Source organism: Marmota monax, unplaced genomic scaffold (assembly GCF_021218885.2).
Source record: "Marmota monax isolate L192 unplaced genomic scaffold, Marmota_monax_Labrador192_F-V1.1 WCK01_AAM20220418_F8-fsc00038, whole genome shotgun sequence".
In the NCBI taxonomy this organism is placed as follows: Eukaryota; Metazoa; Chordata; class Mammalia; order Rodentia; family Sciuridae; genus Marmota; species Marmota monax.
Genome location: NW_026692498.1, coordinates 7,339,913 through 7,367,726, shown reverse-complemented (window position 1 = coordinate 7,367,726; position 27,814 = coordinate 7,339,913). Strand labels below are relative to the sequence as shown.

General features: G+C 48.7%; 1 protein-coding gene across 1 annotated transcript; it reads left to right on the top strand.

Annotated features, from left to right (window-relative positions):
* The first annotated feature begins 655 nt into the window (after positions 1-655).
* On the top strand, positions 656-27,814 carry Pola2 (DNA polymerase alpha 2, accessory subunit). Its single transcript, XM_046445274.2, has 18 exons — positions 656-1,074; positions 5,273-5,397; positions 5,774-5,865; positions 6,045-6,102; positions 10,554-10,660; positions 12,936-13,129; positions 13,677-13,765; positions 15,484-15,639; positions 16,254-16,316; positions 17,037-17,079; positions 20,747-20,871; positions 21,467-21,505; positions 22,188-22,261; positions 25,151-25,259; positions 25,477-25,583; positions 26,257-26,316; positions 26,574-26,700; positions 27,412-27,814. Exons 1-18 carry the CDS (start codon positions 996-998, stop codon positions 27,559-27,561), a joined length of 1,797 nt encoding a protein of 598 aa, XP_046301230.1. The 5' UTR covers positions 656-995; the 3' UTR covers positions 27,562-27,814.

Below are 27,814 nucleotides of genomic sequence, written 5' to 3'. Positions count from 1 at the left end.
AAGGCCCCATCAGTCTTCCATTCTATCCAGAGTATGATGTCTTAAGGTCACCTGATCCGGACTGAGTCAATGAAAACTCTGGCTCAAACAGTTCGGAAATATTCCAGAACCGTCTTACCACCTTACCCCTGAACTCTTCTCTCTGGGTGACCACCCTCCCTCGCAACCGCCCAACCCCGCACTGGGAACCTCTGCCTGGAAATCTAAAAGCCCCCGACTACATCACGAGTCATTTTCCGCCCCGTATCCACCAAAGTGTCTCAGGTTCAGAAGGGAGACCCATCCCCGCGGCTGGATGACAAGCACGACAACAGCCACGACAGCCAGATTTGCTACGGATGCCGCCGTTTAGGATGACCAGGGGCACATCAGGGCGGGATGGGAGGGCAGCAAGGGGTTCTGCAGGGTCCACGCGACCTTCCTCCCCGTCGCGGGCACAGCAAGTTCCGGATATTCGGGGACGTGTACACCTCACGCCTGTGAGCCCAGGTACAGGACAAAAAGGGGGACAAACAACATCGCGAAGGCTCGCAGAACCGGCGACGCTGGGAAAACAGGTGCGCGCGGAGCTCGGTTGCTGGACGTCAGACGCGCGGCGGGAGAAAACTGCGCAGCCGCAGTGGGGCGGGCCCGGGCTCCGCGCATGCGCGCGCGGCGCAAACCATTTGGCGGGTTTTCCCGGCTGCTGGGTTCTGCTTCCCCAGCTGAGTAGCTCGGAGGTACCTTTTCCCCGAGCAGGACCTCCTCCGTCTCGGGGTTTCCGCGCCTTCCCTTCGGAGCTCTGGGGGGCTACCCCCACAGTAAAAATAAAAAGTATTTCGGTGTGATTGACGCCTGGGCTCTAGGTCGTGGGTCGCTTGGTGACGTCCGGTCTCGGGCCCAGGGACTGAAAGGACTAGAGAACCTTGCCCTGCTCGTCGCCCCGCTCGCCCGCGGGCGTCTAGGGCTCAGGTCGGAGCTGGGCTGGCCGGGCCCCCGGCCCCTGCTGAGTCGCCATGCCGGTGTCCACCCAGCAGCTGGCGGAGGAGCTGCAGATCTTCGGCCTGGACTGCGAGGACGCCCAGATTGAGAAACGTGAGTCCCGCGGAGTCCGCCGCGCGGCGGGAGGAATTAGGGGAGAAAATTTTGAGATTAGGATGTGGGGGCTTCGGAATGTGCCCGGGATACCCCTGGGGTCCGGAAAAAAAAAAAAAGAACCGAGAGCACCATTTTAAATCTACACGGAATGTCGGAAGGTGGAATTGGGACCTGCCAAGTTCAGACTGGACCCGAGGGCATCCCCGAGGCTAGAGGTTGCTGAAGGAAGAGAGGTTTTAGAATGTAGCTTTCTGTTCTTGGCTCCTCCATGTCCAGTCCACGGAAACTCTAATACTGACCCAGCCCTTCTCTTGTCAACCTATTGGTGGTCTGGACAAATATGAACCCCTTGTGGTGGGTTCCTACATTTGAATTTTAGCTTTGGAAGGAACTTCGGGGAGCCTGTCAGCTCCCTCTGTGTCTAGATGGAGGAACACAGAAAAGGAGAGTTTATTGCTAAAGTTATGTGTGAACCCCAGTCCAGGGCTCCAGCAGGTGGACCGATGGTAAGGAATTATTTGAAGTAAAATCTCAGGAGATGTGAAGTTCTGTTTTAAAACTGGGAGGGATGTGCACCTGCCCTACCACTCATCAACTTGCTTGTTGCTGTTTTGCAGTCCTGGGGATGGGATCCCCAGCATCCGGTGGGTGCTAGGCAGGTGTTGTGCTCCTGAGCTACACCCCCAGCCCTTCATCCACACTTTAAACTTATTTTAGAGATAAAACCAGAATGCAAGCATATTATTTTCTGACGAGAAATTCCTTTCATAGACACCAGAATATTTCAAGTCCCTAAGGAGAATTAAAAGGAGACTCTCAGGCTGGGGTTGTGGCTCAGTGGTAGAGCACTTGCCTAGCACGTGTGAGGCACTGGGTTCAATCCTCAGCACCACATATAAATAAATGAATAAAATAAAGGTCCATCAATATCTAAAAATATATATATATTTTAAAAAGGAGACTCTCTTTTCTTAAAAGGAGACTTGAATAAGAAACTAGTCAGAAACTTGTTTGGCAAACATGAAATCAAAACAATAGGGAACCAAATTTGTACCAGCAGACCAAAATACCTGCTGCTGCAACTCACATAGGCCCATCTGGGCACAGGTGCTGGAATTCTAGACTTTGCATTCATAATGGTTAGCCTCAACAAGACCATAATTGCTTGAGAGTCATACCGTATTTCCCTGGTCTATTCCAAGTCTACTAATGACTAATTTTTTACCCTTCTCCTTTAATGTCTTCTGTCCCATCCTTACTCACAACTGATGAACTTGCTTCCTGTGTTGCTGAGAAAATAGATGCATTAGAAAACTTCCATCAGCTGCTACCATTACTTTTCCCCTACCTGTGTGTGTGGCATATACCTAGACTTCTGTTACAGTGAATAAACATGTTCCTTGCAAAAGCCAAACTACCCACTTGAGTCCTAAATTCCATTTCTTCTTATTTCCTTAAGGACATCATTCCAGTAATTCTCCACTCTTACATATTTGGGGGGGATTTATTGGGGGAGAGTACTGTGGATTGAACCCAGGATGCTTTACCACTGAGCTACATCCCAGTCCTTTTTCTTTTTCTTTTGTTTTGTTTTTTAATTTGAGACAGGTTCTTGCTAAGTTGCTGAGGCTAGCCTCCTGCGTAAGCCTCTCAAGTCACTGAGATTACAGGTGTGTACTGCTGTGCCTGGCACATATTTCTGTTTTTCTCTCTCCAAGATTTTTTTTTCCTAAATAGCATAGAAATGTTGTTCTTACCTCTGTCTGTAAAGTATCCTGTTGACTCCTCTTTCAACTGGAGTTTTCTTCTACAGCAAACCTCAAAAGGGCTGTGTGTACTTGCTCTTCACATTTCTCTTCCTGTCAATAAGCGCTCCCTCGTCTCACCATTTCACTGAAACTGCTGTTACCAAAGTTCCTATTGACCTTCAGCCTACCAAAGCCAGGGATGAATTCTCAGTTCTCATCTAAATTACCAGCAGATTTGACACTGTTCATCATCTCCTATTTAATCATTTATTTATTTAGCAGTGGAGTCACACCATGTTGCCCAGGCTGGCCTCAAACTCTAGATCCCCTCCTGCCTCAGCCTCCTAGATACCTGGGGTTACAGGTGTGCCCCGTGGCGCCTGGCTCATTTCTCTTCCTTAGTATGCATTTTTCTCTCAGCTTCTCTGTCCTTGCTCCTGGTTTTTCTTTAGCCTTGCTCATCACCACTTACAGGCTTTGCAGATTCATCCTCATTTTAGTGTTGGAGCATCCAGGGCTCAGATCTGGGACCGCTGCTTTCTAGATGTGTTAGCTGTTGTGGTCTCACCTGGTCCCATGGATTTATATCTTATTTAATTGCTGCTGATTCTCAAATTCATGTCTCAGCTGCACCTCTCACCTGACTGCAGGTGGTCTGTCCTGCCTACTTGATGTGTCCTGTTGGATGTCTAATTGGCATCTCCAACTCCAAGTCTAAAACTAAGCTCCTGGTACCTCCTCCCTCTCCCAGGAGCACTTCTCCTGCTCTCTCCCCCATCGCAGGTCATAATCACTCCCTTTTTCTACTTGCCCAGGCTAAAAAATGAACGTCCTCCTTGGCTTCTTTGTTTCTTACACCTCACATCTGGTCAGCAGATCCCACTGGCTTTATCTTCAGGGTGTACTTTTTCCTCAGCTTTTTTCTTTTATCCTTCTTAGTAGAGTGCATTTTGACTTGTATGTACATGGAGTATAACATTCCAGTTAGGATCCCGTTCTTGTGTTGCGCGTGATGTGGAGTTTCACCGGTCGGGTATACATATGAACACAGGAGGGTGATGCCTGACTTATTCTCCTGTTTTTTCAGGCTGTACTTTACCAAGAGTCACCACTTGTCACCACCTCCACTGCCTCCACTTTGATCCAAGCCACCATCATCTCTTTCCTCTCACTTGGATTTTGCCATGATTCTCTTTCTTTCTCGCCCCCCAACCCCCTTTTTTTTTAAGATCTGGAGGTCAGGGCTGAGGATGTGGCTCAAGTGGTAACGTGCTTGCCTGGCATGCGTGTGGCCCGGGTTCGATCCTCAGCACCACATATAAACAAAGATGTTGTGTCCACTGAAAAACTAAAAAAATAAATAAATATTTAAAAAAAAAAAAAAAAAAGATCTGGAGGTCAAACCCAGCTCATGCTAGGCAAGTGTTCTACTGAGCTGCATCCCCAGCCCCCAGGATTTCTTTTTTCTTTTTTTTTTTAAAGAAAGAGAGAGAGAGAGAGAGATTTTTTTTTAATATTTATTTATTTTTTAGTTTTCAGCGGAAACGATGTGGTGCTGAGGATCGAACCCAGGCCGCACGCTACTGCTTGAGCCACATCCCCAGCCCCCCAGGATTTTTTTTTTTAATATACATATTTTTAGTTGTAGATGGACACAATACTTTTCTTTTATTTGTTTATTTTTATGTGGTGCCGGGGATCAAACCCAGTGCCTCACACATGCTAAGCAAGCGCTCTACCACTGAGCCATAACCCCAGCCTCCAGGATTTTTTAATTGTCCCCCCAGCTCCTGTCCTTTTTCCCTTCAGTCCATGCTTAACACAGCATCCAGAGATCCTGTTAAACGGAAGTCAGATCATGTCACTGTTCTGTTCAAAACACTCCAGTGATTTCCTACTTGCTCAGAGCACTCTGATTACAGGGTAATTACAGGACCAGCAATTTGGATCCCTGTGCCCTTTCAACTCCTCTTCCCTCTCCTTGCTCCCTAGCCATGTGACTTTACTGATCCTGCTTCTACCTCAGGATCTTTGCACTTGTGGCTTCCTCTACTGAAATCTCTTCCCCTAAACACTGCCTGACATGCTCTTTCACTTCCTCCAAGTCTTTACTCAAATGTCACCTTCTCACAGAGACCTTCCCTAATCACCGTATTTGAATTTGCCAACCCCTTCCCCAGCTTCCTGAAACCTTCCCAGCTTTATTTTTCTGCATAACACATTTAACCTTCTAACATATGGCCTATTTTATTTATTTGTTTGATAAACTTTATGAGAACAAGGTTCTTCTCTGTCCTGTTTGCTGCTGTGTTCCCAGTGCCTAGCATGGGGCTACACTAGTAGATGCTGAATAAATATCAACCAAATAAATAGAGGATTATTTTCACTTTGCAAGATGAAAATGAAGAATGAACCAAATTCTTACCTGTCCCCTTTTCCCCCCATAGTGGCAGAGCTGTGTGTTCTGTACGGACAGAACGAGGAGGGGATGGTGGGCGAGCTCATAGCCTTCTGCACCAGCACCAAGAAAGCTCACCTCACCCCTGAGGTCCTGAGCACTTTTGAACATGAGGTAAGAACAAAATGTGGGCAAACTGACGATGTCCTCCTGCCCCTGCTCCGTAGGGGTGTGTGCAGTGTAGGCAGGAGAGTGAGGGCTTTGGAATCAGGCCTGGATTCCAGGCCTACTGTGAGCTTGGGCAGGCTACTTAGTATCTCTGAGCCTTAGATTTCTCTTCCATCAAGGATTCTAATAATCTGTATTTTTGTGGTTACTGTCAGAATTAAATGAGAATGGATGTAGAATCCCTAAAATTACTCAGAAGATGGTGTTATTAGAATTGTTATCTTTGATTATATTTGAATGCCTATTATTATCTCAAGGCTGTGGGAAATGCTTCCCCCATTGTGAGACTACAGGTTAATAGTGAACTGTCTTTCTTCCTCAGATTCTGAGCAAAAGATTATCTAAGACCTGGCACAGTAGCTCCAAGGACAGTGGGCATGCGGGCGCTAGAGACATCATTTCTATACAAGAGCTGTATCCTTTCCTGCCAAAAGTTTTCCATCAAGTCACATATTCTACTTTACAATTTGCCTGTGGTAGTAGGTGGAACTTAGAAACAAATAATAAAAGTTACCTAATATTTAGATTTCTATTTAATCAGCCCTTGCCTTAAGTGGAAGTTCATTATTGTTTTCCTTAACCAATGTTTTTAGAATCGAAGTGGAAGAAGAAGAGGAGACCCTTTTGAATTCTTACACCACACCCTCTAAGGTGAATATATGTTGTGTACAAATTGCATTCTATAAGTAGCAGTTCTTAATATTATCACAACCTATATAGATCTGAGGGGGAAAAGCAATCACTCCCCTATAGTTCCTACTATATTTCTACTTTGCATCTTCCTTCCAACTAGATACATAAATATTTTACGTAATAATAATTGTGAACATACAGTTATCCAGCTTTTTTCAGCAAGCATATTATAAGTATTTCTGTAAATACAATTTCTCCCTAATTGCCCCCATTTTTTAATATTTATTTTTTAGTTGTAGTTGGGCACAATATCTTTATTTTATTTTTATGTGGTGCTGAGGATCAAGCCCAGGGCCTCGCACGTGCTAGACAAGCACTCTACTGCTGAGCCACAATCCCAGCCCCAACTGCCCCTTTTTTAATGGTTGCAGAACCTTATACCAAGTGGAGATACTGTAATTGAATAATCCATTCTGTGGTGTTGGACCCCAGTGTGAGAGGCTCAGTAGAGAAATGATAAAGTATTGCCTTCAGAGTCTGAGTCAGTTAATGAACAACTTAGTGTGTTGTTTTGTCACTGAGCTACAGTTTCCTTACCTATAAAATCAGGATTTACTTGTTCAGTTATTGAGCAGCTACTGTATGCCAAGCATTGTCCTAGACACTAGGAATGGGCAATCAATGAAACTGGCTTGAGGCAGGCGCAGTGGAGTGTGCCTGTTGTCTCAGCCCTTGGGAGGCTGAGGTGGGAGGATCGCTTGAGCTCAGGAGTTCAGACCAGCCTGGACAACATAGAAAGACCCTGTTTCAAAAAAGAAAAAGGCACTGATGGGTGCTGCCCTTGAGAAGCAGCCCCCACCTTGGATGGCTTGAAGATAAAATGAATAAATAAAGAACAAGGCCCCCCTTGGCAGTGTATTCAGCAATAGCCATTACCAGGGATTGAACCCAGTACACTCTACCACTGAGCTACATCCCCAGCCCTTTATTTAGTTTTTATTTTGAGACAGGGTCTTGCTAAGTTGCCAAGGCTGGCTTTGTACTTAGGATCCTGCCACCTCAATCTAGGGACCACTGGGATTACAGGTGTGCACCACCACACCCTTTATATTAATTGAATTTGTGGGAATCCATAAACATGGAGTAAGCCTAAATTTTACAAAGCAAATCACGTCCTAAGAAGCTAAGTTGTTTTGGTAACCTGATTGAAGAACAGAGAAACCAAAAACATGCCCTGTAAATTTTCGTACACAAACCAGATGCATAAAATAATATGGGAAACTGGGGTGGGTGTGGCTCGGTGGTAGAGTGCTTGCCTAGCATGTACAAGGCTATGGGTTTGATTGAGTCCCAAGCCCACTCCCCAACCTACAGGAAATATTTCCCTTCGAGTTTGTTAAGATTGAGAGACTGTATATAACTCAACTCCCAACTCGCCCAGAGATGATTTTCAGAGTCCATATCCCAGTGAAGGACACCTCCATTCTTACTTTGCTCAGGCCAAGAACCCTGCAGACCTCAAATCCTCTTTTTCTCACACCCCATCCAACTAGCTTCCAATCCCATCTGCCTTCCTTCCAGGATCTGGCCACCTCCCGTCACCTCTGTCAGGAGACAAAGGGCCCACAGCCTCTCTGTCCCCTGAGCAACTGGACAGCCTCCTCTCCAGTCCCCTGGCTCTTTCTTCCTTGGCCTCCTCTAACCGATTCTCCCTGCAGCAGCCAGTGTTCCTTTCAGAAGAAAGCCTGGCCAGGATTCTCATGCTCACCACTCCCCGTGCTTCCTGTCCTCCCTGCTGACATTTACAGCCTGACCCAGGCTGTGACCCAGTGACGAGCTGGCCCCACCCTGCCCTGCCCTGCCCTCTCCTCGGGTCCTCCACACCGCTCTCCTTTCTGGTCTTCAAACATGACAAGAATAAAAAACGTGTCCAGCTCAAACCTGCCTCAAATGGCAGACCCCACCTCATCCCTGCCATGGCTTATTTTCTTGCTTTGTGTATCTCCACGGGGCTTGGTACCCCCAAAGTGAGTGCCTCCGTCAGCGTGGAAGGTTCTGAGGATGGACACTGGTTCATCTGCTTTTCCCTAATGCCTGGCCCATGATGGTTGTTGAATTGTAGAAGAATCTTTAGGGGAAGTAGTTTGAGAAAATGTGTCAAAACCATAAAATCTTTTATTATTATTATTATTATTTTTAGTTGTAGATGGACATAGTATCTTTATTTTTATGTGGTGCTGAGGATGGAACCCAGTGCCTCACACATGCTCTACCAATGAGCTACAGTCCCAGCCTCCATTAAATCTTTTTTACCCCGTCTCAGTATTTCTTTCTTGCAAAAAAATCTTCCGAGGTAGGCTGCGGGGGTGCGTAGGGCTCGGTGGTTAGCGCTTGCTTGGCATGTTCAAGGCCCTGGGTTCCATCCCCAGCACCAAAGGTATATCTCCTGAGGAAATAATCCAAATATGCAAAAATCTGTATCCATGAAGATATGCCTCTCAGCATTATTTGTAATCACCAGAAATTAGAAACAACCCATCATTCAACAAAAGACAGTTAGTTGTGTAAATTTTCATACAGAAATTCAAATAGCACAGCTACTCAAAAGGATAAAGATTGTAATGAGGGACTGGGGTTGTGGCTCAGTGGTAGAGTGCTTGCCTAGCACATGTGAGGCCCTGGGTTTGATCCTCAGCACCACATTTAAAAAAAAAAAAAAAGATAAATAAAATAAAGGTATTGTGTCTACAACTAAAAATAAATAAATAAATAAATAAACATTGTAGGGGCTGGGGGCATAGCTCTGTTGGAAGAGTGCTTGCCTTGCATGCACGAGGCCCTGGGTTCAATCCCCAGCACCACCAAAAATAAACAAATAAATTGTTTTTAAAAAATCAGTGTAGGTACTTAAAGTTTACATTTAGACTAAGATTATAAGTGTGTGTGTGTGTCTGTGTGTGTGTTTATATTCCCCCCAGTACTGGGGAGTGAATCCAGGGCCTTGCACATTCTAGGCAACTACTCTACCTCTGAGCTACATCTCCAGTCCTAATTTTCATATATCTAAAACTGGAAAAGTATTAAGTATCAAGGCATATTCAGACATTGTTCTTGTATGAGGAAAGTAGCGTGGAGGGTTTGTTGATCTGGTTACCATGCAGCTACTTAATGATTTTGAATCTGTTCTTGGCTTCTATCTCTTGCAGCCACCATGGAACCACAGCTGGGTGGCATGACTTAAATACACCAGCAGGAGGAGCTCTTGGGCAGGAAAAGCTGCAGATGAGGCAGCCTTCTGGTTGTGGGCTGGGCAAAGATTTGTCTTTCCTGTTGAATTCAAGTTATTCTAGTTATTATAGGAGCTCTGGGTCTCTGGCTGGATTTTATCCTCCATTCTGAGCTTATCTTTGGATTCTTGTTGATGAGCCAAAAGAAAAAGAAAAAAAAAAAAGCACCAAACCCAGAAGTGACCATGGATGAGGTGTTTGTTAACTATTCTCCAAGTATGAGCTCAGCCACGTTATCTGCTGGAGTCAGTCCCATCTTTAATTTGGAAAATGTGTGGTATATTTGGCCAGAGTGAGTGTAACACGGTTCCACCCCTTCTCAGGAAAATGTGTGCAGGCACATCAAAACTGCATTGCCAGGTGGGAGTTCATAACCCACTAGAATCAAAGTGTGGAATATGATATGTCAAGAAATTTGTAATGTTTTGAACAACCCACAATAAAAAATTAAAAAAAAAAAAAAAAAAAAAAACTGCATTGCCAGGCTGGGGTTGTGGCTCGGTGGTAGAGTGTTTGCCTGGCACATTTGAGGCACTGGGTTCAATCCTCAGCACCACATAAAAATAAATAAATAAAATAAAGGTATTGTGTCCATCTACAAATGAAATAAAATTAATCTCAATTTTAAAAAAAATTGCATTGCCAAACTCAGATCTGTTCTAAAGCAAAGAGACAGGGACAGAAAGTGAACACACCAAAGATTTGACAGGACAGATTGCCCTCCTGGTGATCCTTTTTATGGTGGGTGGGATGGTGCATGCCTGGAATCCCAGCAACTCAGGAGGCTGAGGCAGGAGAATCACTACTTAGAGGCCAGACTGGGCAAATTAGACCCTGTCTCAATAAAATTTTGAAAGGGGTTGGGGATATAACTCAGTGGTAGAGCACCTTTGGATTAGATTGCCAGGACCAAAAAAAAAAAAGTTTTTTTTTTGTTTTGTTGTTTTTTTTTAAAAAAGAAAACATTGCTTGTGTTTTCTGTAATTTCCTTCAAAATGGGGCCAATGTTGTTGAAGATTTCTTTCTGGAATTATACTTGGAAGATGGGACCTTGAGGGACCAACCGTTTGTGTCCTATCCTGTGCCCTTCATTAGGGCACTGGTGGCCCTTTTCTTCCTCAGGAGTTCTACACATAATCAGCAACTTGGGTCCAGGGTGACTAGGATCTTGTTTGTTTCCAGGGTCCTCAGAAGCGAGCTATCACCATGCCAGAAACCCCCATAACAAAAAGGAGCGTGTCTACTCGTAGCCCACATCAGCTCCTCTCTCCATCGAGTTTCTCTCCAAGGTATGGATCCTACTAATTCAGGTGCCCGGAAGGAAGCCCTCCTCCCCTTTCTCTGGCTGCCTGGCAGAGGCTGACTGCAGAGTAGCTTATTCGCCGTGGATGGGTGTGCAGCTCTGGCTCGGCCGCCCGGCTCTCTCTTCCCTGGTGGAAAATTCCCGTGTCTTATAGTAGCCGAGGAGACCCACTTTCCGCCCACGTCTCCAGGGCTTGTTTCCTAGGTCAGGAACTGAGGCCTGATTGGAGGCAGCCCATCTGCTCAGAAGCCCAGAGTCTTGCCAGTAGAAACAAACATTTTTGCCTGCTTTTGTCAGTTTGTTTCTTCTTTTTGTAATCTAAAGTGTTTATTTTCTAAAAAGCATAACACACATCTTTGTTCATAATGTTGCATAACCTGTTTGTTGTTCCTCACTCAGGTTACAACTAGTTTCTGAGAGTTTCCTTGTCACCGAGACTCTACACGGACTTAATTGATATTTTTTCCCTGCTGCCACCACTGCACCTAAACCCACAGAGATCATATGTGACTTTTTGAAATCCGTAAATGATATGTCTTATGTTAGGGAATCCTATAGGTACGTGCTTTGCTGAGTAGAAGTGTTTACAGGTACTTTAGAGGACGCTTGGGAACCGTGACGTTAACCATTTAGGGAAATCCCAACCACCAAGAGTCACCACCCCAGATGCATACTTTTAGACCATCCAGAATACCTTGGAAAGGCAGAGACAGAAGCTCTGCAGGCTTTCAGGATTAATGGTCACGAACTTTGAAGGACAATTTGATTTCACCGTGGTCCAGTACAGCTTGGGAGAGATCTTAGACTGCTTTTTATTTTTTATTCTTTTTACTGAGGATTGAACCTACGGGTGCTTAACCAGTGAGCCACATCCTTGGCCTTTTTTTATATTTTATTTAGAGACAAGCTCTCACTGATTTGCTAAGTGCCTTTCTAAATTGCTGAGGCTGGCTTTGAACTCCCAAGCTGCTGGGATTACAGGCATACACTACCATGCCTGCCTCAGACTGCTTTTGAAAACAAGCTTAACTAAGAACATCTTTGAAACCCAGTGTGTGGCAATGGTTCTCGTGGATGTCCCAGCCCCTTACGGGAGCTTAGTTCTCCAAGCTGCAGTCCTTTGAAACCCGCGCACCTGGTTGCATGAAAGGGCCGTGGAGTCTCATAGGGAGGAACTCAGAGAAGTCAGGGATGTGCTGCCTCGTCAGTTTTTTTTTTTTTTTTAATTTTTTTTAATATTTATTTTTTAGTTATCGGCAGGCACAACATCTTTGTTTGTATGTGGTGCTGAGGATCGAACCCGGGCCGCACGCACGCCAGGCGAGCGCGCTACCACTTGAGCCACATCCCCAGCCCCTGCCTCGTCAGTTTTTAATACACGCTAATAAAGCTGACATCAGAAGCTGGCTTTGTAATTTATGAAAGTAACTTGTAAATTATTCAGGTAGAGGCAGCATTGGAGATGGAGATAATTAGTTGAGCTCATTTTCTATAGCGTCCATCTGGAGAGAAGGAACGGTGGCCCCAGAGGCAGTAGTGCCCCATGTAAGATTAGTTCCTGAAGAGTTTTGGTGCAGTAAATGAAGTCTGTTTTAAGTAGACCCGTCTGGAGGTACGTGATGTTCACAACTGAAGGATTAGAGCAGATCAGCAGTGTCTGTGTGTTCTGGTGTGATTCTCCAGCCAGGGAGTAGAAATATGAGAGCTTAGCAGTTGGCCTTGGAGCATGGGAATGTTTGCTCACCAGTGACTGTTAATTCATGACCTCTGCACCTCCTTAGACACCAGGGAAATTGGTAATTTTGCTAACTTCATTTTATTGTTTTTTTTTCCCCCTACCTTGGACTGCATTGTGAATTTTTATATATTCTCGACAACTTTTGGCTTATGCACAGTTCCAGGCTCAGAATGTCCTGATAAATCCTGACAATTCATAAGAAGAAAGAAAAATGATACCTGAAACTTGCTTTTCATTCGATTCAGAGTTTGAGTTGTGTCTTTGTTTAGTTAATACCAGGATGACAACCTTTTAAAATGATGTTTCTGTCTTTAAACTTCTCTAAACACGTTTGGTATTCCTCCTCGATCTGGTATTCCTCAGCCTCTCATTCCTGAGATTCCTGAAAGGTCCCAGTATGTCCAATCCCATTACGCTGATTAAAGACCATCTTGGTTTTTCTCTAGTGCCCATTTCCCAAATGTAACCCTGTTTATTCCTCCCTCCTGTTAGCTGTGAACACTGTCTGTTTTGTTCCCCTTAGTGCTACTCCCTCCCAGAAATACAACTCAAGAAATAACCGAGGAGAAGTGGTCACCACCTTTGGCTCTGCACAGGGCGTGTCGTGGTCTGGGAGAGGAGGAGCTGGAAGCATCAGCCTGAAGGTCCTGGGGTATCCAGAGCCACTGACTGGGAGCTACAAATCCATGTTCCAGAAGCTCCCAGACATTCGAGAAGGTGATCGGTGTTTCCCTTTGAAATTCTGATGGGTGTAAAACCCCCAGGAGGGGTTTAGAGAAGTAACAAAGGCTGGGCTGGGCTGCAGAATAAGCTCCAAGGCAGCCTTTGAATACCCAAGCTGGCAGAGTCCTCGGGTGCCTGTTAGAGGAGGGGTGCTGGCGGTACTGTCAGTAACTCTCCCAAGTCCATCACTTTGCCAAGGAAGAAACATACCCACATCCAGTATTGAAAACAGGAGCTACGAAAGAAATTCCGTTTAAAGTTAAGGACGTTTATGGCTTCTTCCTTGGGAGCCCTCTCCAGGTTGCCTCGACTTGCCCAAAACTTCAGTAGAACCTGAGGAAGGGTGGTGATTCACACTAACTCCCTGGGACTGGGCCATGTGACCCCTATATTCAGCAACCAATGGGCTGGGGCTTTGGATGTCCAGGCACCTCCCTGCCTCTGTAAAATGACTGACTAATATTTCACAATGTGCCGTGTTTTCTTTTCTTGGCAAGTGAAATGTCTTAAGCATAACGCGTTTTGACCTCTGGGGTTACAGTTCTGACCTGTAAGATAGAAGAACTTGGCAGTGAACTCAAGGAACACTACAGGATCGAGGCCTTTACTCCTCTTCTGGTCCCAGCCCAAGTAAGTTGTTCTGAGAGTTCTCGCTAATTAGTCTCACGGTGGCAGACAGACTTCTGTCTTGGTTAAATTGGGCAGAATGGGTCCTTCCGAAGAAGCCTTATGAGTGTTCCCACTTGGATCGGGGTCTTGCCCTAAGCAAAGGCTGAAGGCTTTGTTCCCCTTGGAGGTGAGGCAGAAAGCCCAGGAGAGTTCCACAGGTAGAAGCATTCAGGAGTCCAGGATAAGGTGGCAGCGAGAATGGGATTTCCAGAGTCTCATTACCTCAATGGTGTGACTCCCCTGGTTCCGCCTCTGTATTTGCAGTGACTCCCCTGTTTTGGTCCAGTGACAGCCGGTAGTATCTTTGCATCAGGGTTAAAATCTGGCATATGTGCTGGTGCTTTCTCTCTTCATCTAAGGAGAGACCTCCTGCAAGATTCTCTTTGTGTGAGTGCGATGCTGGGGATTTCATTCGGGCATTGTACAACTGAGCTACACCCCCAGCCCATTTTTTTTTTAATTTTGGGTACCGTGGATTGAACTCAGGGGCACTCAACCACTGAGCCCCATCCTCAGGCCTATTTTGTATTTTATTTAGAGACAGGGTCTCACCGAGTTACTTAGTGCCTCACCTTTGCTAAAGCTAGCTTTGAACTCATGATCCTCCTTCCTCATCCCCCCATGCTGCTGGGATTTCAGGCGCGTACCACCACACCCACATGCCTGGCACTCACAGCCCTTTAAAAAAAAAAAAAAAAAAAAAACTGTTTTAGTTGTAGCTGGACACAATACCTTTATTTTTATTTTTATGTGGTGCTGAGGATCGAACCCTGCACCTTGCACGTGCTAGGCGAGTGCTTTATCGCTGAGCCACACCCTCAGCCCCCACAACCCTTTTTTAAGGTATGATCTCACTAAGTTGCTAAGTAAGGCTGGCCTCAAACTTGTAATCCTCCAGCCTCAGTCTCCCAAGAAGTACCTGTGCCACCATACCTAGCATGCAAGAGTCTACAGTGTCTTTGTCATGTGTTTGCATCCAGGGAGGAATGATCCGTTAGGAAAAAGATATGCAAAACTGCCCTACTCAGGAGTTTTGGAGGAATCAGGAGGAAGTATGGGTAGGGGCAGGGATGCACAATCATGGAGGAAAGATTAGACTTCCTCCGTTTGTTCTTAAGAGTGGGAACATGACAGAGGAAGCCATTGGGGGAAAGATTTTGTTCAATCTAACGAAGAACTTCCTGTTCAGAAGCAGCATGGTGTGTGACTAGGGATGTGGCTCTGGAGCCAGAGTCCTGCACTTGAAACCTAGGCTTCACCTGGGTTTGACCTTGACCGAGTTATCTAACTCTCTGCTCTTGTTTTCCTCGTCTTAAAATGGACATGTTGTGAGAATTAAATGAGTTAATACACGTCAGCCCTGAGAACAGAGCCTGGGAACCAGGCTCCATAGGTGGGAGCTATTACGAAGCCCACTACTCGTGGATGCCAAGGTTATGATGGGTGTGGACAAGCGCCCCTTCACTGGAGATTCAGGCAGCCTCTTGGAGGGGCTCACATGGTGGGTGGACTCGGTGCCCCACCTCTGGTGGTGATGTGGTCAATTCAGAGTCAAGGGGATACTCAGCCAGAAAAGCGAGTGTTGTGTGGGGTTTGTTTTGCCTTTGCCCTGTTGCCTTTGGATGTGGCGCTGCTGTCCCAAAGACTGTCATACTTACATTATTCCATTTTTTCCCTAGGAGCCTGTCACCCTGCTGGGCCAGATAGGCTGTGACAGCAACGGGAAACTGAACAGCAAGTCAGTGATTCTGGAGGGAGACCGGGAGCACTCCTCAGGTGCTCAGATTCCAGTGGACTTGACTGAGCTCAAAGAGTACTCTCTGTTTCCTGGACAGGTGAGATAGGAGGGCCTGCCTGGGGTGCAAGAGGCCACTTGCACATATGAGTGCTGCATCTTGGGCAGCTGCTTCTGGATTTCTGTCTCCGATGCTGTGAGATGTGGCTGCTGGGCCTGAGGCACCATTGTAAGGATTCGGTTCTCCCTGATGGGAGAACCCAAGGTGTGTGACTGTGGGTAGGGCACTTACCTTTCTGAGCCCACAGTGTCTTCATCTGAAAAGTGGTAATGATAATTCTTACCCATGGGATGGTTGTGAGAATTAGGTCATTTATGTGGAGCATAATTATTATTACTCTAAAGCCCCCTTGATTTGTTTTCAAGAGCCAGGCATGGTGGTGCACCCCTGTAATCCCAGCAATTTGGGAGGCTGGGACCGGAGGATTACAGTTCAAGACTAGCCTTAGCAACTCAGCAAGACCCTGCCTCAAAATAAAAATTAAAAGGGCCAGAGTTGTGGCTCAATGTAGAGCACTCCTTGGTTCAATCCTCAATACCACAAAAAGAAAAAGAATCTGCTAAGTTTACAGTTGCAAAATACTTTTTAAAGTAATCTATTCAAACCTCCTATTTGTCTAACTGTTTAGCAGTCCTGTGTTGTTTCTCTTTCAGGTTGTGATTATGGAAGGAATTAACACCACTGGCAGAAAACTTATTGCCACCAAACTCTACGAGGTACAGGGTAGCGCCCCTCCTCCCTCTCTGTCGGCTCCAGGCACAGGACATGCAGTCCTGGGTCCTAGGAAAGGGTCCTTCTTAACAACCTGCTTAACAGTCAGTTCTTTCTATAGAGTGGACCCACCTCTAGGCCACAGGTCAGCAAGCCATTCTGTAAAGGACCGGATAGCAAATATTTCAGGCTGGGCGGGCCATAGGCTCCTGTCAGTCACTCAGCTCTGCCATTAAGGATAGAAACAACCCCAGACAACCCACCAATGAATGTGGCTGAGTTCTAATAAAACTTTATTTATAAAAATGGGAAGCCCCCAGATTTGGCTCCAGGCTACAGTTCACCTGTCACTGCTCCAGGTGACAGCCCTCCAGAGACTCTCATAGGATGCCAGGGAAAGCACAGGACCCCTCTCTCCCATCCTTGCCTGGAAGTAGACTGATGTTCCAGGCACCTGCTTTGCTGCCACTGGCTGCCAGGCATTTTGTGAGAGTTTTATCAGTGACCTCCCATTGCCTGGGCTGCTTTGCACTCAGAGCCATTTAGAAAAATGACAGGTCCTCTTGCCCCTGGGCTGTTAGCTCCAAGGAGCAACAGAGAGAGGTGGGCCCTCCCCTCACACCGCCCTCTGTTCTCCCACGACACACCCACAGACAGCCCACTCACCTTCCTTACCAGAGTGAGGGTGGAGCGAGACCTCAGCTGAGCTTTTCTCCTGTTTTAAGGGTGTGCCGCTTCCGTTTTATCAGCCCACTGAAGAGGACGGAGGTAAGTTTGGGTTCAAAAGCCAGTTTTCCAACAGTGAGGGTGGCAGACAGGCTTTGGGAGGGCGTTGCACAGGCCCAGGAAGCTCCGAGGGCTTCTAGGGGTGATGTAGCTGCGCAGTGAGGACATAGCCCATCTGTGGACGCCCGGCCCTTTGTCCAGGAGCCCCAGGTCCAAGCCTCATGACCTGGTAGTGTTATCACTTCTGACTACAGGAAGCACATCCTTTAAAGACCACACTGACAGGCATTTGGAAGTTACTTTGAAAAGGAAAAAGATGTGCATTTTTTAAAAATAACTTATTGGCATCCTGGATCGGATCCTAGAAGAGAAAAGAGCACTGGTGAGAAAACTAGGGAGCTCAGGATAAAGCCAAGAGTTAACTGTAATTAACATACCAAGGTTCCTTATGCCATAGTTACCTAAGGCAGAAATGTTAGGGTGCGCTGGGTGAGAGGCAGGCAGGAGTCCTGCGCCATCTCTATCTTCTAAAGGTATTCCAAAATTAAAAGATTATGTTAAAAAAAAAAAATCTAGGGGCTGGGGATGTGGCTTAAGAGGTAGCGCGCTCGCCTGGCATGTGTGCGGCCTGGGTTCGATCCTCAGCACCACATACAAACAAAGATGTTGTGTCCGCCGAGAACTAAAAAATAAATATTTAAAAAAAAAAATCTAAGAAAGCCTGTTGTTGATTTGGAACTAATCTAGATAAGGAAATGCAAAAAGAAACTTAGGCAAACTTTGCCTCAAAATATTTGTAGGCAAACTTGAGAACATTATATTAAGCAAAATAAGCCAAATCCAGGAAGTCAAGGGTTATGTGTTGCTCATGTGGAAACTAAGAGGAAAGAGGAAGAGAAAGGGAGGATCTCATGAAAATCAGAGAGAGATCAGTGGAGTAGAGGAAAGGGAATGGGGAGGGAGGAGGGGACGGAAAGGGGAACTGGGGGAGTGATATTGACCAGATTATACTTATATTGTGTGCATGTACAAATAGATACCAACAAATCCTACCATTGCACACAAATATAATTTACCAGTAGAAAAATAGACAAAACATCTAGGCATTTTTCTAAGCAAAGTGGAACACCATTAGAGATGAAAAGCAGCGCCAGGCTCTCCCGTGGGATGACTTCATCTTACTGCCTGACTTATGCCCCACCAGGAGCTGGAATAAGAAGTTATTCTTGTGACGGTGGGAGCCAAGATGTGTTGGCCCTGTGCTGTCCACAGGTGTCAGCTGAGCACCTGAGATATAGCTAAAGCTACTACTAAGGAACTGGATTCTTAATTTTAAAAGATACTCAGTTCAGATATTGGAAAATGTGTAATTAGCTTGGAGATAACTTGGACACGTGAATTTATTTATTTGTTTGTTTGTTTATTGAACTCAGGGGGCACTCAAACACTGAGCCACATTCCCAGCCCAATTTTGTATTTTTATTAGAGATAGGGTCTCCCTCAGTTGCTTAGCACTCACTGTTGCTGAGGCTGACTTTTAACTCATGATCCTCCTGTCTCAGCCTCCCCAGCCGCTGGAATTACAGGCGTGCGCCACCATGCCCAGCTCAATTTCTTTTTTTCAACTGTAAATCTCATAAAATCTAAATAACTGTCAGGTATTTCCAATAAATGTGTAGTATCAGAATTGAGATGAACTAAAAAAACAACTTAGTATGAAAATAATACAAAATATTCCACTAGATTTAAAAAAAAAAAAAAAAAAAGGAGTAGACTCAGGCCTAGCTATTCAGGAGGAATACAAGTTCAAGGCCAGCCTGGACAACTCAGCAAGACCCTGACTCAGATTTTTAAAAATTTAAAAACTGGGAATGTGGGCTCAGTGGTAGAGCACTCCTGGATTCAGTCCCCAGTACACACCCACCCCCCAAAAAAGATGAGTAGTGGATGGCAGACTAGCGTATTGTCACTACCCTGTGCCAGTCAGCAGCGTGTGAGGTCATTCTTGGAGATGACCTAGAATCAGGAACAAAATTTAGTAATTTATGACATTGCACGGTTTATCAGAAAATATGTGTGTAAAGGGTGGCATGGTGGTATCAGATCAACTTCAAGGGATGAATCAACATGGCTTAGGTACCAGGAGCCCGAGCCATGGGCCAGGAGCTTTTGGATGAGGAATTAAACAGACAGTTGTAGAGATACAAATGAGACGTGGACCTCGCCCTCTCAGCACTCACTGTGTCCTCTGGTACCTTTACGTCTCTGGTAGGCACACAGAACCAACCCGACTTTGTCCCCTGCCCACCACCACACAAACTGCTTTCCCATTGAACGGAATGCTTTGTCTTTGTTTGTGGGGCCGCTGTGACAGTGGTGGACTGAGTGATGCCCTTCCTGTCCCTGGAACCTGTGAAGATGTTGCCTTTTATGGCAAAAGGAACTGTGTTATTAAGTTAAAGACCCTGAGATGGGGAGATTGTACTGGATTACCCAGGGGGCTGCCTGTCATCACATTGGTCCTTATGAAAGAGGATGGCAGGATGATCAGAGTCAGAAATGTGAAGCTGCCGGCTTCCAAGATGGAAGGCAGAGCCATTCACCAGGGAACCCAGGTGGCCTCTGAAAGCTAGAAAAGACGAGGAAAATGGGTTCTCCCCTAGCCCACCTGCCCTGCCAGTACCTTGATTTTAGAACTTTTAAATCTCCAGAAATGTAAGATGAAAGATTTGTTTTAAGCCACTAAGTTTGAGGTAAATTGTTGCAGCAATGCTCGGAAGCTATACAACTGCATGTTAGGAAGCCAGAGTTCTGGGCTCTGGGTGGTCAGTGGTGGAGCACTTGCCTAGACTGCGCTAGGTTCCGGGTTCAATCCCTAGGACTGCCAAAATTTTTTTTTAAAAGTCAAAGTTCTTAGGATTTTGTTGTCATTGTAAGCTACAAAAACTGACCCAGATCAATATCAGAATTTGTTCAGGGAAATCCAGGCAGCTTACAGACTGGACAGGGGCTGGAGACCCAGGCTTGGGACCAGGACACAGGCCCAGCAGCTCTTGTGTCCAGGTAACAGGAACCCCCCGGCTCTGTCACCCAAACACCTGACTGGAGTAGGGCTCCAGCCTTCCTCCTGTCCTGGGACAGGCCCTCTCCAGATTCCAGACCCCAGCAGGAAGGTGTGAATGGCCTGAGCTGGGTCATGTGCCTGGCCCTGGGCTTGCCGAGGACAGAGCACCTGACTTCCAGTCCCACTTGCCTGCCCTGTGGGGAGAGGGCCAACTCTCCAAAAGCAAAGCATCTGCTGTTAGAAAGTCTGACAGGAAACAGCACCTGCAGCTCCCCTTCCAGGCCTTCAGCCCACCTGCCTCTGGACTCTCCAGCCCCTCTGAACCCGCATGGTCCCAATGCTGAGCACGATTGAGTCTCAGTGAGGGTGAGGTCTTTCCTGATGGCCGTGTCTTCATGTCCCTCAGGTACACTCCTGGGAAGCACTGCTGTGGCTGTGGTTGTTTGCAGACCTGCCTGTGTCCTCCACCTGGTGGGGTGCCCTTGGAGGAAGGACGAGGTCTTCCTCCTCTTGGGTCCCCAGGCCACACACATATGGAAACGCAGTGTGGGGACTCCCAGGGCATTTTCCTCCAGAGGCCCTTCCTGCTCCCACCACCCCAGTGCCCGTCCTCTACTCAAGACCTGACAGTCCTTTCTGTCTTAGATTTTGAGCAGACCATGGTCATGGTTGCCTGTGGGCCCTACACCACGTCTGACAGCATCACCTACGAGCCCCTGCTGGACCTGATCACTGTCATCAACCGCGACCGGCCGGATGTCTGCGTCCTGGTAGGAGCCCCCAGGATGGCTCTGTGCAGGGAGGCGGTTGGGGGAGAACAGCAGAGTCGGTCTCAGAAAGGGGTCTTGCTGCTGTTCCAAGTCTTTCAGAAACACGTCAGTTCTTGTTGTTTTTAAACCCTTTTTAGTTCTCCGTCTGCATCTTTGGAGAGGTGAATGTGATCTAGAGGCCTTTGCTAAGTCTAAATGCCCAGCTTTTTTTTCCCTCTCTTCATTGATTTTACAATATTCTTGCCTCTGTTTCCTTTTTCCAGCTTTTGAACCAAATCTTTTTGTGTCTAAAGTCCTGCTGTTAGCATGGTGGTCAGTTGTCCTTGCTAGATATAGAAAGAAAATAGCCCAGTGCCCTGGGGAGGGGCAGCAGTACAGGTTGTGGGCCCTGGGAGCCCTCTCCACAGGCCTCAGGTGTCTCTGCCTGTGGAGTTAGCAGGGCGCCCCCTGCCGAATGTCCCCAAGTTCTCCAGGCAGCCTTGGCAGGACAGGGGACCCTGGGCAGAGAATGGCAAGAAGTCACCTGTAGGTGTTTGCAGACTTGTGCGGTCCTGACTTGTTCTTTTGGTGTCTTTGTTTCTCCCTTTCGGGGCAGTTTGGTCCTTTCCTGGATGCTAAGCACGAACAGGTGGAGGTAAGTGCCTCGGGATGGTGAGGAGGGGGACCGGGCACTTCCCTTCGGTCCAGGCCTTGCTTTTATTTCCACTTTCCACATCTATAACAAACCTAAATTAAACCTGTGGCTAATCAAAAAATATTGTAGCCAGGCATTAATAAATATCTTGAATTTGAGGTACTCATTTCACTAGGATATAAGGCCATCTGGAAACTGGCGGGGTGGGGGTGAAGTGCACTGGTTTCTTTGTGGCACTTGGTGCTAAGGCACAAGAGCAGCGGCTGAAGTGCAGGCACCCCTGAGGTGGGAGCTGTGCTCTGACCATATCTGACACGGCCACTGCCCTGAGCTGGTGACCATCTGGCTATCCTTAGATCCATAAAACACAAATGGCCCTTCCTAGGACATCCTTGTGGCCAAGGCCAGGGCCTCCTGCCCTTGACTCAGGCTACTTCACCTTCCATTGACAAGATTTCAAAGCCCTCCTCTTCCTGCTAGTCTCTCTCAGCCTATGTTCAGCAGATTGTTTCTTCCTCACGTACTCCCCACCCACCTGTATCCAGCTCCCGGTGGACAGAGAGCGCGTCCTTTTCATCCTTCAGCTCCAAGCCCGACAGCCATCACTCAAGGGTCACCTAGCAAGTATGACAAGTGAATGACACCAGAGACCACCTCTAAATCCCCATCCTTTCCCTTGCAGAACTGTCTGCTGACAAGCCCATTTGAAGATGTCTTTAGGCAGTGTCTGCGAACCATCATCGAAGGGACGAGAAGGTCAGCACTCCAGATGCTGGACAGAACCCAAAGCTTCCTCTTCTAGGGCTTCCCACTAAGAAACCGGAACTATTTAAACCTTAATGTTAGTTCCCATCCTTTTCGTCCTTTTGAACTATGAGATCAGATAGAACCCTTGAACTTCAAGTGTACAGGCGCCAAGTGATGCGGTGGCTTTGTGAAGCGCTGAGATAAACCAACTTGAAAGGAAAAGCTGCACCAGCCCTCGCTCTTCCCTTGCTCTTTCTCCTCTCTTTCTATTTCTCATTCTGTATGCACCCTGGTGTCCATGGGGATGTTCTGGGATGGCTTTGAGAGGTCCTTATGACTGGCAGCAGAGCCCATGAGGCCTAGGCTTCTCCTTGGGCGACCATTTTGGGGTGAGCCAGTTCCTTCCCTGAGCTGGTGCTTCCCGTGTTCAGTGGGACCTGCCGAGGATGGGGATCTTAAGGGACTGCAGAAGTCACAGCAGTGATGGAAGAGCTGTGCGTTTCTAATTTGAAAGGAGAGTTGGTCCCAGGAAGAGTCTAATGCTAGAAGCAGGACATGATGCGGGAAGCTGATTCTCCAGTCCTGTCCCTTTTCCCAGGTGCCAGGGGCTGAAGAAGTTGGTGTAGTAACAGAGCTTCTCGTGGGATCTGCCTGCCCGTAGCTGAGCTCATAAAAAAAACAAATATTGCTGTGCTGAGCTTTTAAAAACAAGCCTGTAACAAAGGTGGTTTTCAAAACAAGGTGCATAATCTTCCACCTTTGGGCATGAAAACAGATCCCCAAAGTGATTAGTCATAACACTTCCTTCTCCTACCGGCAGTGTGGGCCAGTGCAGGGGGCAGCAGACCTGAGAGTGAGCACCCCAGTAATTCACCCCGGAGCCAGAAGACAGGCTGGGCCTGTCATCTGAAAGTCCTCCCCACTCCCTCCCTCAGTGACAGTGACACAAGTGCCTTCCCACTTCCTCAGATCTGTCATGATGCCAGCCAGGTTCATCAGATCTGGAGAATGCTTAGAGCTCAGGAGACACCCTCCCCCACCCCCACACCAAAAATAAAAAGCAGCAGCAGGATCGGGGCCACATGTCCCTGTTGTCAGCCATGGGAATCCATAGGGGCTGCAGCAGGGCCCAGCGTGGCTGGTACTTGCAGTTTGAGGCTGGGTTCTGATTTGGGTTCCTCACCCCATGTGGTATTGACAGCAATGATACAAACAAGGAACAGCCCAGGCATTGTCACCCTGAGGCGGGCACCCAGCACTACCAGGCACTTTCATCTGCAGCCAGTGTGTGCCACGGGGCGGGAGCTGCCCCACCCTTCCAGAAACAGTATATAAGTGGTCCTTGGCCGAGGACTTCTTTCTATTCCAGAGGTCAGGAATGCCAAGCACTGCGCTCATTTGTCAGTAGAGGACAGCCAGCAAGGAAGGACCAGCTCCTGTGCTGTCCATGTGAGGGAGCGGCTGTGAGACCCCCCCTCAATGTGATGTGTGAGGTTGTGTGATACTGAGACAGTTGGAATTTTCTTCCTGATCCCTCCCCCAAAGCCAGGAAGTTGTTTCCTCCTCAACAAGCTCACTTCCAAATTCGACCCTGAGACAGCAACTCCAGCCTCTGACAGCAGCCAGCTGTGCCTCATTCTTTGCATGCATCACAGATTATGAGTCCTTGGAACCTAGAGCCAAGATGTCCCCAGTCCCCTCCCCACTGGCCTGTTTGCCAGATTCCAGCACCAGAGGGGGACTTGAATAATATAATGAGGCTTCAGTGCCAAAGGGATTGTAATTAATACGCAGAGTGCCCTTGGTCTCAACATCCTGGTTTCCTTTGCCGCCCGCAGTCTGGGTTCACTCTTGGGAGTAGGCATGACGGACAAGTGATAGGGTGATAGCAGTCAACACTGAGATCACACTTGAAAATCCCTGTGCCTATGCCTGCAGGGCCATAGCACTGTCAGCAAGAAAAGGAGCTGGAAGCAAGAGCTGTTGGCAGGTTTTAAACATGCCCCAAAGTAATGCTTTACGCCTGTTTGGTTTACAAAAGGCCCCTCTGCCAACCAAGCTGAGGAGCCAAGGAAAACGGCTTTGCCCCCTTTCCTCTTTTGTGCAGCCGGGGAAAATAAACAGTTGGCCTAGAGAGTTAGCAGCTTTCCCTCATGTTGTGGCCCTAGAGATTCTCCTTCTGCCTCTGTTAGAGCAGACATCTGCTGCCGTCTCTGCTTCTGCTGTTGCTGTTAAGTATGTCTTCCACTCCTGCGAGCCAGTCGGTCCGAGGTTGAAACCCGGGCGCTGGCACAGAGAAGCCAGCACGTGTCCTGCGCGTCTTCACTGTCCTATCAGGGCCCAGCCTGTGGCTACTCGAGGGGTTTCAGCTTGATCTTGAAAGTACTAAGGCAGCCTCCGATCTGCCCAGCGTGCCTGATTTCTCCCTGGACAGGAGTCCCCAGCTTCTGTGGCAGAACCTGGCCAGGCGTCTGGGGGACAGTTCAGTGCCTCTGCTGTGTGTGTCCAGGGATCAGGGGTTGAACTACAGGCCCAGTGCCTGCTCTGAGCCCGGGATTCTTTGGCCAAATCCTCGTCGGTCTAGATTTTCTAGATCTCAATTTCTTTTCCTTTTTCTACCAAATAATAGTTTTCCTCTGCCCCCCAGTGGGATGCCACACAGAGGAAGGGATGGTGTGTCCTGGGCCACAGAAGCTGGTCAAAATGGATGTGTGTACATGAGGGCAAATGGCACTTCCCTTGCGTGTCCAGGGTGGCAGCCTCTCTGGGGCAGAGCGCCTTCCACGGCCACCCTGCCGAGGGTCTGCGGTGTCCAGCCCTCACTCCTAGGCCATGTGGCCCACTGCCTGGACCCAGCGGCTCTCACTGTCTCTCTTTTCTTATGTTTTGACAAAGCAGCTCCGGCTCCCACCTGGTCTTCGTCCCGTCCTTGAGAGACGTGCACCACGAGCCTGTGTACCCACAGCCGCCTTTTAGCTACTCCGATCTGTCTCGGGAGGACAAAAAGGTGCCAGCCCCCCCTATGACAGCGAGGCACAGGGGCAGCTCTTGGGGGAGGAGAAGCCTGTTTGGGGTCCCCACGCAGCCTGGCTCTTAGACATTCTGTGACAAGCAAAGACGGTTGTGAGTGTGCTGCACGTGGGTGGGTCCCCTCCAGTGTCTCCGTCGTGGGCAAGTGTTTCCTGCTGCCCTATGCCATGTGTGTGTCCCACCTTCTGATTCAGCGAGTGCAGTTTGTGTCGGAGCCCTGCAGCCTCTCTGTAAACGGGGTGGTCTTTGGCCTGACGTCCACGGATCTGCTGTTCCACATGGGGGCCGAGGAGATCAGCAGGTAAGAGGTACACTCCAGGCCGCCAAGTGCGGCAGCCGGCGAGCCGTGCGGTGCTGGACAGTCCTCACCAGCGTGTCCTGAGGACCGCACTTCATGCCAAGCCCTTTGGCCATGTGCCATGTCCCCGTAGCCGAGAGCAGTGGACACATCTGTTGCCCTCACTCATCTAAACAGCCTGTGAGAGTCCTGGGGGCCCCGTCTACTCCAGCATTTAGCTGGGTCTTCCCCACTCCTCCCTCCCTCCACCTCCTGGCTTGTGACCTGGGCAGGCGAGGGTGTCCTCTTTGTGGAGGGCGGGCCGTGGGTTTGCCCTCCAGGGTCTTCTCCCGGTGGAACAGGGTGAGGGGTAGATGCAGCCAAGTCTGCCCTTTTGGTTTGGCGGTTGGCTCTCCCGCCCTCCTCGACAGGGAGGAGACGGGGGAATGAGGTGGTTCGGGAAGGTGGGTGGGTGCTCCTGGTGGCTGCCAGTGGGGTGCAGACCTTGGGTCCTCTTGGCCAGGCCATGTGTTGGCCTTGATCACCAGGGTCCCTGCTCTCCCTCACCCCTGGTGCTGCCTCCCTCCTGTGGGGACAGTGTGCTCTGCGCCTGGCAGGGCTAGGCTTCCCCAGAGGTGTCCTGCTGCTGCGTCTTGGCCACTCAGCTGGGTCGCTCCTCTTCTGTGCTTGCTCCCAGCTCCTCTGGAACCTCAGACCGACTCAGCCGCATTCTCAAGCACATCCTGACCCAGAGGAGGTGAGCGCTCGCTGCCGCCAGCTGGCTGCAAAGAGAGTACTTTGGGGTCATGGAGCAGTGACAGCTCTGACTGTCAGAGCCTCCACCAGGCCACTCACTACCAGGGGACGTCACCCTGTCACCAAAAGCCTGCATTCTGTCTCCCCAAACAAAAGAAAGAGCCGGTCGGTGAAGACAAGTGCGCGGAAGTCAGCGCAGGGGCCTGGGGCAGAGTCCCTGGTCCCCGCTGCTGCTGACCCTCTCTCTCATCTCTGCAGCTACTACCCACTGTACCCTCCCCAGGAGGACATGGCCATCGACTATGAGAACTTCTATGCCTACGCACAGCTGCCGGTCACCCCAGACGTCCTCATAGTCCCCTCGGAGCTGAGGTACTTCGTGAAGGTAGGTCTGCGCTGGCTTTCCTGGACCTCCAGAGCTGGTCTCTGCCTTTCCCCCCCGGGCCACCCAGCACTCACCCTTTGTAGGTCTGCTGAAGGGCATGGTGGCCTCTGTGACCTAGCCCTGGGCCTCGTGGTTTTGGGGGAGAAGGTGGGACAACATGACAAATCCGTGGGTGAAGTGTAGCTGGAATGGAGCAGGAGCCACCGGTGAGTGGGAAGGCCTGGCACAGTGGCTCCCACCAGGCGTGTCAGGGTGGCCTGGAGCGCGGCACACGGGCCCTGCCTTGCCCCTCGGTGCTCTGGTGACTTCCCGCGGGATCCACTGAGGACACTTGGAAGCAGCTCAGGAGCCACTGTGGTCCCTGTACCGCGAGCCCTGCCTGCTGGGCTGAGTCCGTCACAGGGAACCCCCCAGGCAGTCCCCGTTTTCCAGACCAGAGCCGGTCCAGCCTCGGGAGGCAAGTTGTTTCTCATCCAGAAAACAAGAAACAGCTGGATCGGTTTGTCTCCGAGTATGAGCCCCGACTGTCTTCCTCCAGGGCACCTCTCCTTTGTTCAGTCTCAGAGATGCAGGAGCAGTTCAGAGTGACCATGTGATGGCCTCCGTTTCCATTTTACAAAACCTTCTTTGGGGTCTGAGCATCCGGCTACTCTGCCACATCAGTCCCCAGTTGAGGGCCTCTAAAGCCGGTCTTCTCCCTTCCTTCCCCAGGACATCCTCGGCTGCGTCTGCGTGAATCCCGGGCGCCTCACCAAAGGGCAGGTGGGCGGCACCTTTGGCCGCCTGTACCTCAGGAGGCTGCTGGTGGCCGGAGAGATGAGGCAGAGCCCATGTATTGCTGCCCAGGTGGTCAGGATCTGAGTCTTCGGGCCTCGCCACCCTCCTTGTGCAGCACCCAGGGGAGCAGCGGGCTCTGAGGACCTGGGTGTGGTGGGGCCCTGGCTCTGGGTCAGGCTTCCCTGGAAGGAAGCTCTCACCCCGGAATGGACACCAGTGTCCGAGGGGAGCCAGCTGGAAACAGTGCTCTGGAAGGGCGGGAAGGCTTTGGGATTTTTCTACGTGAATCAAACCCACAAACAACTTTTGGAGAAATAAAAATAAATTGTGAATGTAA